Below are 17,037 nucleotides of genomic sequence, written 5' to 3'. Positions count from 1 at the left end.
AAATTCAACCTCTACTCTAGAAAACTAAAAGAAGAAAATCCATTTTTGAGCGAGAATTTGCGGACAAATTATGAATCCAAAATGAATCAAGAACTCATTGAATCCTTCATGAGAAAAACTGTCAAAAGATTCAAAAGTGGTCAAACCCTTCATGAGAAAATATTAACACAAGTAAGTGAACTTGAAACAAGTAAATTGCGGTAGAAGAACTTACTTTCAACAATAAGATACTAAGCTTTCAACATAATTGGCGCAAGTGTACCAAAGAGGGTTAGAGATTTTCACTAGTCTATTATCTCTCCGGTTATAGATAATTATTCCTCTTTTACTTTGGTTTGTCAATACTAGTGTATCATTTTTCTCCAAATGACATAATGGGAACAAATCAGCACGTGGATGTTCTAATTGAAGATCATGATAACTAATTTTAAGGAATTGAATCCAAGAGTCTTCCATCCCAAATTCCTTCATTAGCCATATAATCAAATGGGTCTTTTCAAAATCATGCGAAAAACAAAGACAATCGTTTACGATACTTAAATTTGGTACATCAATTGGAATTTCATGAAAACACTGAGGAGGCGACAATTGAGTATGCGTCTCAGTACCCAAATCAAGTGAAATAATCGCGAATGAAAATTGAGTATGTGTCTCAGTATCCAAATCTGGTGAAATAATCGCGAATGGTTTGTTGGTAGTGGTAGACTTTTGAGTAGGACGGTAGTGATTTCGAATTATCAACCAATTAACACTATCACGCAGATACACTGCCTTCATCGAGCAATAACTATGCTCCGGAGGATCTTGAATATTTCTCCAAACATTATCTTGCAAGCTGAAAATTCTTACTGTTTTTCTCATTATCGCTACCACTTTATATGTGTTGTTTGATTTATCACAACCAAAAGTAAAATTAAAAGGGATACCAGGATCGTTATCGCAAAAAGAACCTAATCTAGGTGACATTGTCCCCGTGGCCGGGTTCCAGAAGCGAAACCACTTCTCAGTTTTGGCATTGACGCGAGAAGAGCCTAACAAACATAACAATCCATTGCAGGAACCAACAACATAACGAATGTCCTTGTCATTCAATTGATGATAAGGATCCTTAGGAAGATTGATAACGATCGGAGAGTTTTCGAATGGACGAATAACAGTAAATGATACAGACCTGCAACCTGAGTTATATAAATCATCAGTATATGCAAACGTGAAATCTGCATTTTGTGAAGATCGATGAAGGTGTAATTTGACGAAGGTGGGATCGGAGATGAGAGATTTCCATGACTTAGACACACACATCAGCCGCATCAGTGGCTTTACGGTAAACCATGATAGCACTTCTGCAATCAGTTCATTGGGGAGGAATACCGGCAGCGGTGGCGCGTTGGGTGTAGGTAGCGAGTGAGATGGATGGAGGAGACTCATTTGTGTGTCTTTGACAGGGAAGAACGTTAAACCCTAATAATATAATACACACTTGTTCCAAAACTAGGTTAAAACTCTTCTTTTTATAACCACAAATTGTAATTTTTAATTCTACAAAATTATCATGAAATTAATTTAAGATTTAGATTTTAAAAATTTTGTGAAAGATTTTTTGTTATTCTAAATAGAGTTTAATTGAAATACACTGACAATGTAAAGAGATTTTACACCATCAGTTAATCATAGCCGTCGGATATTAAAAGAAATTTGACTTTTATTTCAAAAATCTATAAAATAATACAAATGGATGATGGTGATGAATCGACGGTGTAAAACTTTTTACACTGATATATATATATATATATATATATATATATATATATATATATATATATATATATATATATATATATATATATATATATATATATATATATATTCAGATAGAGATTAATTGGTATGCACTGTCAGTGTAAAAAGTTTTACACTGTCAATACATCACAATCATCCGTTTGTATTACTTTTCAAGTGGTTAAAATAAAAGTCAAATATTTTAAATAAGTCAATGGTTGTGATTAACTGATAGTGTAAAAAATCTTTACATGTCAGTGTATATCAATTAAATTCATTCATATATATATATATATATATATATATATATATATATATATATATATATATATATATATATATATATATATATATATATATATATATATATATATATATATATATATATATATATATATATATATATATATATATTATTAATTTACATGTTTTTATCTAAAAATCAACATCTTTTTTTACAACTATTTACACGCTTCCATAGTAAATTTAGGTTTGAAGACCATCATACGATACAATATTCTGCATTCTGGGCCGACAATATGTTAGGCAGATGAAAATAACAAATGCGTTATAGATGAGGTGCTACTTAAGAAGAGGGAGTTATTTGTGAAACTCCAATTGAATGGGAGTCCACTACGTAAATTATCATGTGTCTGGAACATGCTTTGTCACCTCCCTCAATAGACTAGTTATGTTAGGTTTCAAAGATGTCACTATGTTCTTCTGGAATATTTGGGGAGCCCCTAATAATAAGGTTAAAAGACACATGATGGATGTGATTAGAAAATACTCAAACATTTTTAATCGTTACGGAAACATACATTGATTTTCATAAGACTGAATCCTTTTGAGATAGAGTTTGATATGTGAGTGTTTATTACATGGATGTGTGTGGTCAATATGGGGGCATTTGGGTGTTAAAACATAATGGTAGTAACATTGTAACTGTCGTCCATGATGTCTTTATGGATACAATTACTATCAAGCTATCTTTAGGAACTTCCTTAGTATGTATTTAGAATTTATACTAGTCATGTGTACATTTCTCGTCTTGACTTGTGGCTCCACCTCATTGACCGAAGGAACATTATTGATGGTCCTTGGATGTTAATTAAAGACTTTAACGACACCATTTATCTGAGTGAACAAAAAGAAGGTAATTTTAATCATTCTAGGGTAACTGCTTTGTTAAGTGTCATTGATAAATGTATTTAGTTAAAGTTGACTAGATTGGTTGGAAATTCACACAGACTAAGCCTTGTATTGGTAATTGAATGGTCTTTCGCAAGCTGGATATGGCCATGGTTGATGTTGCTCGTGCATGGCCTTCCTTGATGCATATGTTGAGATGTTGTATAAATTTCATTCTGATTACAACCCTATTCTACTTAGGTGTGGCCTTTCCATCTAAGACCACGGGTCGCGTCCTTTTACGCTTGAGGTAGTTTGGATCACTCACCCAAAATAATTCAATATAGTTGTCGCATCTCGAAAAATACGATTCCTCGCGATGGTCGCGGAAAAAATTAGTTCGAACAGAGTCGCCACCGAACTTTATTTATCCCAATGAAGGAATAGAAAAATATCGATAAAACCTTTAAAAATAGAATAATGGCCGTCCCAACCATATTCGGGTTCGGGAGTCGATTACGCAATGGGAAGGTATTAGCACCCCTCACATCTGTTGTACTCAACGGGAACCTTTTTAGTTTTAATTTGTGATTTGAATGTTAACTTATGTTGTTTGTTTTCTTCAAGTGAATAAAAGATTGAAAATAGAGATGAATGGAAACATCAGAAAGGGGCAAAATGGAGGTTTTTTTATTAGTGTGCTCGCCACGATCTTGCAATCTCGTGCCTACGTATCCTTATGGTGCAATAAGGAAATCAGATCATTTGTAGTTTGGGGAACTACGGTTTGTTGGTGTCTTTTAATGAACGGCTGTTTAGATCACGTTCTAAAGGCTAAACATTGACTTGTCTACTCTCGGCGGAGGCTTAAGCACTAGTTTGTTATGCGCGTTAGAAAGGATTGAGCAATGTTACTTTTTTTTAAAATAATTTCGATCGCACGGGGGCGATGAAAGAGGTTTGATAGGTTGAATGTGTTCTAATAAACAAGTGCTTATATCGCATCCTAGCGGTTAAACGTTGGCTTGTCTACTCACGGCGGAGGTTTAAGCACTAGTTTGTTGTGCACGTTAGAAAGGATTAAACAGGGTTCTTTCTAAAAAGAATTAAGTTGTTGATCGCACGGGGGCGAGAAATTGGGTTTAACGTGTTGGATATTTTTTAGAAGAACGACAAAAGATTGAGCAATATGGCGCACACCAATCGTTCAATTCTTTCAAAGAATAATAAGGCGAACGCCTTTTACTCCCTTTTTCGTTTAAATTATTATTATTGAAAATTTGTTTGAGGAAATCGAATATGCGCAGTAGTGAGGCGAGCGCCTCCCACTTTCTTATTCAAGGAACAATGAGGCGTGCGGCACCCATTCCTTTATCCAAGTTCATTTAGCGTGTTTTAATCGGAAGTCGATAATTTGCGCAATATGGCAAGCGTTAATCATTCAAATATTCAAGGGATGGTGAGGCGGACGCCTCTCATCTTTTTCATCCGAAGTTTAAGTTATAAAAGAATGTTCTTAGAAGTTGTATTAATTTAGAAGAAATGTTTTAAATTCGAATTTGGTAAGGTTTTAATCGGGTGACAAGAATTCGAGCAATATGGCAAACGCCAATCATTCAAATACTCGAGAGATAGTGAAACGGACGCCTCCTATATTCTTTTTCATCCCAAGTTTATAAATCAAAACCTTTTTTAAGTATTATATTAATTTAGAAAAATGATTTGAATTTTGTACAATCAATCAGATTTAGATAGGAATACTCGGTGTATCAATCGTCTAATCGATTTAATTATAATCGAATAGGTCTCATTGTACAAAATCTCAAGAGTAAGCTATGTGAGGTTGATGGTGATGCTAAAAGCAGTCGACTTGCGAAGGTGTTTGAAAACGAGGGCTCAACATTGAATCGGAGATTGTGATTTTAGTGGTTTATAATAGTTTTGAATTGATGATGAAATGGAATGGAATCGACTTTGTATTATGAAATGGAAAATGGTGATGAAATAAGTCGGTCCATTTCTAATTAACAAAATTAATTCATTAAAATTCAGTTAAATCGATTAATCAAATTAATTAAGATTAATTATCAAAATTATTTAATTTGATCAAATAATTAAGTTAACTAAATTTATTAATCGTAATTAAACTAATTAAGCAAAACTTTAATTAATTAATTAATTAGATTAGAAGAGAAAGAAAGTAGGTGATAATATCGATTTAATCGGTATGAGTTGATGAAGATGTGCTCAAAACCGATTTGCGCATGATGACAACATGATTCATGTCATACGCAAATTCAAAATGCGGCGAAAATATTCGATTGATTTCTTGAAATTTTGGCGGCGTGTCGACATGAAATTATCGAATCTACTATTCAAAATTGATTTATCCCAATGAACCTTAAACAACAATCCAATATTATTCATTACACTATTTTACATTGTTATACCAATATTTCAGTATCCGAATCTAAACATCATAAAATTAAATCGCAACCCGTCCGATAATCGAATAACAGAACCACAAAAAGTAATAATAAAAAGGAATTGGATTATCCAAGAAAATTCAATTAGAAAACCAATATATCCTAATTTGAATAGAAAATTAATGAATGGGTGCACACAACAAGCCAAGCATGTGTGAATTAAAAGGCCTGCAAGAAGAAAAACGGTCCAAATAATTTCTAGACCCCAAACAAATTAACAATACTGAAGTAATATTCCAAAAGAAAACTAAAAAACGTTAACATCACTCCTTCTTCCTCATAATGACCTTCTGCTTCTTTCAATTCAGAACACACAATAACCAACGATAAGAAGAAGCAAAAAAACTTTAATGCTCATGAATTTCCAAATGAAAACACAAATGAAGAAATTGGTGCAGCAAAATTGAATGCACATCAACAATAAGCATAAAACAAACAGGCCCAAAGCATGATTTGGAGATTGTCGGCGCCTTGTCGTCACGATGTTGCTTCCGAAATTATGATGCCACGGTTGTATTCGCAATATCAAGTCGTTGCTTCTCACGTGTTCTATGCTCAATGTGAATCATCCATTTCGGACGATAAACGTGAACTACCTTTACTTCACGCCCCTTGAAGGTTCCTCTGACACGCACGTCATACTCCGATCGGAGATCACCAGAGGGGTGCGCTCATCAATACGCGGTGGAGGGAAGGAGGTTGACGGTGGTGAATGGAAGCTTATCGGCACCGGAAGGTGGAAGATGGAGTTGTGTTTGGGTTGTGGCGGCGAGTTGTTGTAGGTTAGGGTGCGCGACAGTTCGAGTGGAAATGGTGTTGTGTTGTTAGCGGTGGTTTCCGGCGGTAGCTTTTGCGGACAGAGGGAGTATTATGGGCAGTTATTGCGGCGTAGGTGATGGTTTTTGATGGTTGTTATCATGAGTTCATGTTTCGTCGACAACATGAAGGTGTGAGGGCGGATGGTTGTGGGTGAAACTGAGGTGTTGAAGAAGGTGGTTTCTGGTTCATATTGAGGAAGAGAGGCGCGGTGGACGGCGATAGGGACAGAAATGTAAAGGGTAGTGATGGTTGAAGAGAAGGAGACGCGGGAGGCGGACGATGGCGGAAGAGGAGATAGTGGAATGGGGTTTTTTTGTGGAAAGAAGAAAAAACGATTTCTTTTCTTTATCTTTTTTAATGTTCAGAGAGAGAGTGATTGAGGAGAGCGTTTTTCTTGGTCTCCGTTCTCCACCCTCTTTATTGGATCCCTTTTCCTTTTATTTTTTTATTTTTTATTCTCTTTTCTTTTTATCGTTGGAGGATGATAGAGAAAAAGCCTCCCTCTTTTTGTTCCTTATTCACGTGAAGAGAGAGGAAGAATTGCCAGCTAGGTATCACTCGCTAAGAAGATAAGATTGCCACATGGCATCTGGAAATTGGATTGAAAGAGATATTTTTAATATTTTCTGATTTTTTTATTGATATATTTATTTAAATCTTAATTTTGATTGGTCAAAAAAGAAGTGAGAATAATGGATGTGGACTCTTGATTAAATTCGAATCGATGACCCAAATCAAATTTAAATCAGATGTACTAAAATGATCAGCAAGAAATATGCTTATTGGAAAAATACAGCGTTTCTTTTAATTTTGAAATAAATTTTGACCGGTTAAAAGTCTCAGGCGGGTCAAAATGCGACTGAAAAAGTCATCGGAAAATATAACGAGCACACCAGGTTAAACTACACGAACCGTAGATTAATAATACTGACGTCTGCAAGCTTGATTTCGAAATTTTTACCCGCTGATTTTGCACATACTTGAGGAATGATTTAACCAATTTGTCTGTATTTCCGAGAATTTATTCCGACTGATATTTTATGTATTATTCATGATGAAATGCATGTCATGCTATACATATGATGCAAATTGAAAATGAAATCAAATTTATGACAATTTAAAAAGCAGATTCAGAATGCAAAAGGATCGAATAATTCGTTGAAGTTCCAGAATTAATTAAAATAGTTAGTTTTGGCCAGTTTTTATAATTTTCGGGCCGGATCCTATAAGGGCCCGAATTTTCCTTTTATTATATTAGGTCTTTAACTACTATAGTAATCCTAATTCTGAATTTTGATGATACAATATTGCTTAGAAGATTTCATGGAGAGCTAAGTCCCAAAGAGCTCATCTGTTGTATTCGAATTCCACTTTGAGGTTTTTATTAATTTCAGTTTAATTTCAATTTCTTTTCAATTCTTCCTATAAACTCGTTTGCTTAATTCAATCACTTTCGTTTGCTTAATTCGATTATTTCTTATAGGATAGAGTTGATTAAATTTGATTTTTTGTATGATCCTTAACTATAATCACGTTAGCGTAGCTTTTTCGTTATTGTGTTTGATTAATTCGCGTCTGCTTAAATCTGTTTGCTTAATTCGGAAATTAGGAACGTACATCATATAATATCAATTTGAGCTTGTCAGTGGGTATTGTAATCGAATGAGATTGAATCCGTTAGGGAATTAAAATTATAAGAATCGATGATAAGTCGGAAATCGATACAATAGATTAGCTTATTTATCAATTTTGCTTTTGCCTTTATTCATATTTGATTTAAGTTTTGAACCTTGAAAAAATCCATTCTTTTCATTTGTTTGGTTATAACATTCAAGAGTCCTTGCTATACGACATTCGAGTGTCGCTTTTGTTTTACTACACTTTGAAACACGTTTTTGACCCTTGTGCGACAGCCGATCATGGATCCGGGTTGAAGGCAAGAAAATGGGCACAGCACAAGAAAACCATTGTTTATGTGCATACCCCCTCATTGTTCTCACACCTCCCATGGTCAATATTTAATTCTTCCTTAATCCACCCATATTTTTTTTATTTACGTTAATTTCATTTAAATTTGTTAGTAATCATGCTACTAATTCTTCTTTGTATTGTCAAAATTAGGATTTCCTTGATTCCTGATAATTAGGAATTAATATAGTTCATATGATTAATTAGGTTTAGTTAGGAATTAATGTGATATAGTTCAATAGAATTAGGTTTAATCATGTTAATTCGATTTCGATTTTTCAGAATTTGATTCATAATTGTTTGACCATAGTTTGATTAGATTGTTAGTCATTAAGTTTTGATATTTCTTCTTTGGGGATTTTTGTTGTGGTTAATGGTCGACTTTACCATGGTTTTCCCATTTGGTTAATTTCCATTCAATTTGATTTGTATAATCATAGTCATTAGATTCAATTCTTGATATAGATTGTTACTTTTTCATTTGATTGATTAGTGATTCCTAACTCATGTTTGGGTAGATTTAACCTCTAGAATTAATAGTCACTTTAATTGTCCATTTAATCGATTTCGTTGGTTTATGGTTATGTTGATTAAATTGAAAATCCCATTTCAATTTAGGTGATGAATAATTGGCATGTCTAATTTCATTTGCCTTGATCATAGGATAGGCCTTTGATTATTTTCTATTGATTAATCCATTACCTTTTGAATTGATTCCAACCATTGTATGTACTTATATATTGTTGCATCATTTTCATTCATTCGATTTTATCTCATGCTAACTCGTTTTTTTTGTGTGACCACAAGTTGACTTGGAGAAGCAAGCTTCCTATTATCTAGCCATGCTCATAACCATTTCATTTTTATTCAATAGCTTTGTATTGTTTGAAGTACCATGTCACTTGTATGCCTTAGGCATGGTATATAGTTAGTAGTTTATAACTTGTATTTTCCTTTCATTCCCTTTCCATTGTATTGTGTGGATCCATCCCCCAATTGTGGGTCAAATGTCCCCCTCCCCTTAATCATATAATCGCTTAGCTTTATTGCTTTCTAGCTTAGTTTACTATGCATGTTAATAATCAAAGATAAAATACAAAACGATAAACAAAGAATTTCAAAGAAATAAAAGGTACTTGATTCAACGTCAAGTTGTTTTCCAAATAAAACTCACACCATTGCAACATGAATGCTTGATCCAACGTCAAGCATTCTCCATCCACTCCTAGATCCATTATTCACATCTCCTCTCCATTCTCTTCTCAACCCTAGTCTATCTCACCTCCATTCTTCACTCACTATTTTCATAATAAATTCAAACACTTAATTCAACGTCAAGTTTCTTTTTCAAAACCTTTTCATAACAAATTGGAATGCAAATGGGGTGTACGTGTTTGTACACAACTTTCAAGTAATTGGGTTGTCGGCCGTACCTATCTTGAGGACCCGACACTTGACTTTCCCCCTTAAAACATATAATGATTCAAACAAGCGATATCTAGGTGCTAGGAGGAAGAAAAAGGATAGTTAGGACTTCATTATTCTCTCACTTCCCAAGTACTTTGATCATTGACCGTACTTAGTCAAGGGTCAGAGACTTGTCTCCCTCTAAGTTCCGACGATTAAACTTGCCAAATCCTTTCATAATCAAATCTCTTTTTTTGGATGAAAAATAATGGTTAGGATAACATTGTCGTCTCAACTCCCGAGTTATTGGACCGTTGACTGTATCTAGCTAAAGGTCTAATGCTTGTCTCCATGCATAAAATCGACCCCAACAAATCAAATCATCTTTTGCCTTAGGGATTTCTATTCAAAACCTTTCAATAAGGACGTGTTACTTCCGTTCTACCGTGAACGAAGCTTAAGCCTCCATGTGCGAGCAAATAATGTTTAACTGCTAGAGTGCGAACCAAGCGTATCCACTTCATCACAAACAAGAAAATACTTTTCGCTCCCATGACAGAGTATACAAGCAAGTGAACAGTAGCGCACGAGCGTTAATACTGTTCAGTAAAAACAACCAAACAAATACGCCATTTTTGAGCCGAACTACAAAGCTCTGACTTCCCTATTGCACGTATGGGGATACGTGGGCCCAAATCCTTGGCGATTGCACTAACTTAAAACTTATTTCCTCCCTTATCTTATTCTTTCATCTCATTCCCGATAGAAAACATACAGATAAATAAACATCCATACGCATTTGATACAAGCAAGTGGTTCCCATGGAGTACCATGGATGTGAGGGGTGCTAATACCTTCCCCTTGCATAACCGACTTCCGAATCCGCTCTTGGTTGCGAGACCATTTCTATCATTTGGGGTTTTATCGATATTTTCCCTTTCCTTTGGAATAAATAAAATCCGGTGGCGACTCTGTATTTTTCGTGGCGCTTCAAACGTGCCCTGGTCCATGTCGAGATTGCATTGACTTGTCTGCTTGAAAGGTTGACCCATAATGATGGGTGCCTTTTCATCTTCAGGTATGTCTAGGATTACAAAATCAACAAAAAAACTCAAGTCCTCTATTGTTACCAGTACGTCTTATGCTATACCATATGCATCATTTCTTGAGTGAGTCGCAAACTTTAGATTTGTCTTTGTATCACTGACATTTTTAATACCCAACCCGTGATAGATTGATAATGGCATCAGACTCACACTAGCTCCAGAATCAATGAGTACCCTTTTGAAGGTTATTTCTTTAATTGTGCATAGTACTGTTACCGTTCAAGGATCCTTCTGTTTGTTTGGAATTTTCTGCTCTAGTGAACTTGCACTACACTTTTCCTTCCAGGCTACTGGTTCTTCTGTTGTTGGTTTCTTTTAGGCCATTACCTCTTCCATGAATTTCTTGTACATGGGGATTCTCTCGAGTGCTTCAAATAAATACATTTGACCCTCTACCTTTTTAAACATTGTCATGAATTTCTCAAAGTATGGCTCGCTTGGTTCCTTCTTTGTCACTCTCTGAGGGTAGGGCAACTTAATCACCATTTTAGTCTCCTTTTTAATTTTCTCTTCAGTTGGCTTTCCAGGTGGTATAACTTTTTCCTTTTTAGTGGCCTTTTACTTTTTCGTCGTGACAATACTAATATTCTTCTGATTTCTAGGGTTTTGAATTGTTTCACTTGGTAAGGAACCTGGTGTTCGAGAAATTGCTAGTTGTTGTGCTATCTGACCCAGATGAACTTCAAGATTCTTTAGAGAGGCGGTTGTGTTTTTATGATTGTTTCTAGTTTCTTCTTCAAATTTCCTATTTTGAGCGGCCATGTTTTCAATGGAAATCTCCTAGTCTGCTTTCTTTGGAGCTTGTTGTTATTGATATTGAGTCTGATATTGACCTTGAACTTGTTGCGGAACATTCCCTCTCTGAGCCTTCTAGGAGAAGTTAGGGTGATTCTTCCATCCTGGATTGTACGTGTTGGAGTTGGGATTATTCTGCTTCAAGAATTTTATCTCTTCAATTTGTTCATTAGTTGCAAAGCAATACACAGTGCGGTGAGGTCCATTACAGATTTCACAAGTGATGGTCTGAGCAGGTTAAATTTGAGCTATCTGTTGAGTACCTATATTCATTGCTTTCAATTTCTTTTCTACTTCAAAAGCGACTGTATCATCAACCCGGATTTTATTAGCTTCCAGTTTCAGATCAATGACTCCTTCAGGTTTGCTTGTACACCTAACATATAATTCCAGATGCTCATATGCGGCTATCGCTTCAATGATCCTTTTGATACCGGTGGCTGTTGAGAAATTTGTTGAGCCACCGATTGCTGTATCGATCAACTGTTTTGTTTTTATTTTCATCCCATTGACAAACATCTGCATTTGTTCAGTATGATCCATATTGTGAGTTAGGCAAGCTACCAGGACCCTTTTGAATCGTTTGTAGGTATCTTTCAAAGACTCACCCTCTTTCTGTTTGAAGTTCAAGATTTCGTATCTTTTTCTCAGAAATACTGATGCTGGAAAATACTCATTTAAGAAGGTTGTTTCCATCTCTTCTCATGATGTAATACTGCCAGTTGGAAGAATGTAGAACCACTCTTCCGCCTCTTCAGATAACGTGAACGAGAACATTCTTAACTTCTTTGCTTCATCGGTATGACCATCAATTTTCAAAGTAGTAGTCATGGTCAGGAATCTCTATAGGTGCTTGTTTATATCTTCATTAACCTTTCCGGTGAAAGATTTTCTTTCAAGTTGATTGACTATGCTAGGATTCAATTGAAAATTTGTCACATTCACCGGTTGGTTGACAATGGTCAATCTACCACCTGACACATTTGCACCTCCATAGTCACCTAGGAGTCTTTTTCGAGGTGGATGAGGTGGAATCGGAGGATTTTCAGCCATATTTTCTTTTTCAGAATCTGAGTGATCGGAGGGAACTTCTTCTTTGAAGTCCACTCTTGCGTTTCTACGTCACCGATGAAGGATTCTCTCGATTTTTGCATCAAAAAGAAATTTTGTTGAGGACTTTCCTCGCATACACAGATTAGTGAATAAAATTATATAAATGACAAAAAAATAATTTTATAGCAGAGCAACAAAATTTTAATTGAACTTAAAATTAAACTCTATATTTTGGAAGTCCCGGGCAACGGCACCAAAAACTTGATCGAAAAAATAGCAAATGTACTGTTTCGCCTATTATAGTAATAAAGGAGAAATTCCCTGAATGTCGGTGTCAAGGACTGCAAGTCAATATCAAGTTCAAATTATCGTTCAATTAAACAAAACTATTGTTGGGGGTTTTTAGATTCAGATATAAAAATAAAGGCAAAAGAAATGAATACTGTCAAAATAAGGGTTTGCAAGGTAAGAGGAACAAAGCCAGGGAAGGTGTATGATTTGTCCTTATAACAACTCTAAGTCACCATTGCATTAACAAATATCAATTACTACCAGTTCTCAAGGGTATTTTCTCCCAAGTCCTTGGTGAGAAAACTTTTAATCATTATACGTTAATTTCTATGTCCATAGGCAATTAGTGTGAGGTTAAACTTTATTATATCAATAATGCTCTGATTCATACAGGGTATCCCTAGTCCTAGGTGATATCTACTGCAGAGTAACCTTATGAAAACCTTACCAATGGCGGTTCATCCTAATTGATAATCATAAAACAATCTCGATTGGTCCGAAAGAGAAAGCATTAAACACATCAAAAGATTACCGTAAAAATAATATTATAAATGCAATTGTAAACTCATAGTCATTATAATTCTAAATCAGGGACACCCCCTAACATTGAGGGGTTTAGCTACTCATATTTTTCAAAACAAATTGAAGATAAAAAATACACATTACAAGTAATTGGATGACTTGGATCTTCAATCGCTTCCGCTCATGAGAACCTTCCACTCTCTGAATTCCTTGATCTCTATAATCCTTGCTCGTCTGACAATGATGTGTTTGCCTCATTCCAAGATGATATTTTCTCTTGTAGAAACTCTCCTAATATAGTGAAAATCTCTTGCCAGAAGGTGTAAATCTCCAAAACATCCATGCAGCTCAAGCCCGATGGAAAAGCCCAAAAATTGGAAAATTAGCATTTTGGGATGACACGGGTGGTTGTGTCAGATCTCTGCCTTGTCGTTTCCTTGCTGACACGCCCCAGGTGACCTTACATGGGTTGTGACAGCTGACACGGGAGGCCGTGGCAGGCCCCTATTTTGGACATTGCTTGTACTTTCTTGACCTTCCTCCTGACACGGCCCGTGTCAGGTGACACAGGTGGCCGTGTCAGGCCTCTTGAACTATAAACTCTTATTTTCTCGAACACCGAAACTTCTCACTGTCCCGCATCAAATCCCTCAGATCTTTTACCTGAACTTGGAGGACATAAACACAGACAACCAATGCATAAAATCGCGAAAATATAAAATAAAACTGAAAATTAATAAAAATACTCAAATATCCTACGGAAATTAAAATTGACTTTAAATGTACCATAATGCACGCACAATGTCTCAAAATCCTTGGTTTCTTGTCAGATAAGCAACGAAAACATAGTGAAAATGGTGATCGATCACATGCTCACAATTACACATAACTCACATGTATACACAATATTACTCAATTAATTATGTAAATTCATTAATCAACTCATTCTCAACAAAATATACCAAACAACAGCAAATCCTCGACCGCCCAATAAAAACACCCTCATAGTCCAACTCAGCAGGTCATAATGCACATTTTGACTCGATGACGGGTACCCGTTCACCAGGATGACGCCTTTCATCCTTCCCATCACCCAACACATCACACTGGTGATGACTTGGTAAGGCATACTCACCTAGAGGTCATGACGGTATCCCTGTCATGTGCCTAATGTCTATCAAGATTGTACAGCGCATGCTGTCCAGGGCGTCATACGGGTGGCGCCCGTCACCCTGCTAACACAGAACACCACAAATACTGTTACCAGCCAAAAATTTCACATATTCACAAGATAATTATTTAAATAAAATACTTAATTAAATTAAATAAACAATTAAATAAGCGAATAATCAAATCGGGGTGTTACAGTAATCCATTAACATGGGAGTGTAATCGATTATCACTGCCAACATTTAAAAATATACAAATTTTGAACATGGTAATCGATTACTACAAAGCTGTAATCGATTACCACGACTAATTTCTGAAAAAGACAATGTTTAGCAGCTCGGCTTCAATGGGTTTCATGCATTATTTTTAAGAACTTTGCTATGAAGTTTGAGAAGTATTTATGAGCATTCAACATGATATATAATTAATTTTAATGTGTATCTTTAAATTGTTAATCATTCCAATTCTTCTCTTTGATTTCTAATGATCATTTTTTATGCTTTCTTCATCTTTGATATTCACTTGTCTTCAAATTTCTTTATCTTTCTCTTCTTTGATACACACTTTTCTTTATCAAAAGAAAGCCAAGTAGAAGATATCTCCCTCACATAACACACATGCGCCACTTGCCAGATGCTTTGTATTGATACCAAGTTCAAAAGCCACTTGGTGTACTTTAATTCAGAAATGATTTTTTTAAGGAGTTCGTCACTGCTATTTTTTGTGGCTTCAACTTTCTTGAGTAAGTGATGTTGTCTTGTTTGAGAGATATATTTGACAAAAGGGTTAATATTCAACTGATAATATACACCACAAGCAAGTGTACGCCAATATCAAAGTAAAAAAAAAGAGTGATTTTCCCTCAGATGTTGATTCAAGTACCAAGTTCTAATACTTATGTGTTTATTGATGACAGCCAATTTATATTGTTGTTTTGCGAAAAGTTAAAAATAGACTTTCTTAATAATTATACATTGATTCATGACTATAACTTCACTCATACAACTTAGATTCAGATTATATCGAGGATTTTGGTCGGAGAAAATAATAAAAATTAGTAGTAATATCCAATTGCCGTATTCTAAACTAATGAGTTATTTGCTTTTGCAATGTATATCGTTCGTTTAGAAATATGTAAACGTATAGTTATTAAAAAATAGAATATTTCTCATTTGACTCTGAGACATTTTTGTTGTCTTGAAATCAACGGTTCAATTTTCTAAGTCATGCATCAATTATACCCTTTCAGCGTATAAATGATGTCCAAGTATTCCTACTTTCCTAACAAACATATTTTTTTAAAAACAAAAAAAATTGAAACAAAGAAACATTTCTAATTGTGAATCTTTTATTAGAAAACTTGCATGAGGTATGTCAATTAGACGGTTATCATATGTCAAATCGTAAAAAGGTCTACTCATACATGTTTATAAACAAAAATAACAAACAGCACATGCATGTTCATAATAATAAGATTGAAATAAAAAACCTTAAATGTAGTGAATAATGATGCAAGGGTTTGCTCCAAGGAATCTTCAACAAAAGTACAACAGTGAAACTTACAGAAAATGTAAAATGCAGAAAAAGAACAACACTTGAAAATATACTTAATCTATAGAAAAAATACTTATCCCTTTTCTCATTGTTACATAGCTATTTATAGACCTAAAATCTATTAAGAATGACTTTAATTCATGTAAAGTGCCTTAGATGCGGAATTAAAATAGTTGAAACAATCAGAACTTGAAGAGCGTTCAAAAATTAAGCTGTCAAAAATGGATCCTTTTCCCTAATCTTTACAATTTATGGTGTATTAACGTCAAGTTGAATAAATACAGAGTTTGTCATTAGCTCCAATGACTTCCACTATTTCTTTGGTGAATTTGACTATGTATTCTCGAAGCATCACTTTCTTCCTCGGGTGAATTCCGCTAAGCATGGCGATTGTATTCAATGGACGTCTACGGGTTGTGAGCTAGGAAGTAAATTCATCCTACAGTTTTCTCTAAAAGCTGATAAAGTTGCCTTCAAGAGCCTTAAACCAGACCATGAATGCTCTTTTGAGTGTTAGAACAAAATTTTTTCACTTCACTACACTTCTAGCTTGGTGATATGTTATGAGTGAGACAAGTCCAATTGATACAAGTGAGGTGAATGAAGAATGGAATGATGATGTGGCAAAGGAGAAGGCAGTGAGACACAGCAAGAGAAGCAAGGGAGAGCATCCAATATGGACCCAGTTTGTTAGGATATGAGATAATATTAATAGTGGGGTAGCTATTAGAGTGGTGTGAATTTGTATGAGAATATTCTCTCTCTCTCTCTCTCTCTCTTATCTCTCTGATTCACCACACATTTGGAATATTGTACTATTCGTCTTATTTCCATTATTTCCCTTTTACCCATTGTATTTCTTCCCTGCTCAGATTTGCAGTGAAATTCATATTTCAATTTCACTATCCATACTCATCCTTCATTGCTGCTATTTTACTTGTTCCCATTGCACTGCC

At 35.0% G+C, this 17,037-nt stretch overlaps 1 protein-coding gene across 1 annotated transcript; it reads right to left on the bottom strand.

Annotated features, from left to right (window-relative positions):
* Window positions 1–216: 216 nt before the first annotated feature.
* Window positions 217–1,454, bottom strand: LOC127129284 (F-box/kelch-repeat protein At3g23880-like). The gene has a single exon (XM_051058513.1). It carries the CDS (start codon window positions 1,426–1,428, stop codon window positions 217–219), a length of 1,212 nt encoding a protein of 403 aa, XP_050914470.1. The 5' UTR covers window positions 1,429–1,454.
* Window positions 1,455–17,037: the final 15,583 nt, after the last annotated feature.

This window comes from Lathyrus oleraceus, chromosome 3 (assembly GCF_024323335.1).
Source record: "Lathyrus oleraceus cultivar Zhongwan6 chromosome 3, CAAS_Psat_ZW6_1.0, whole genome shotgun sequence".
In the NCBI taxonomy this organism is placed as follows: domain Eukaryota; kingdom Viridiplantae; phylum Streptophyta; class Magnoliopsida; order Fabales; family Fabaceae; genus Lathyrus; species Lathyrus oleraceus.
The sequence above is the reverse complement of the archived record's forward strand: the minus strand, read 5'-3'. Positions and strand labels throughout refer to the sequence as shown.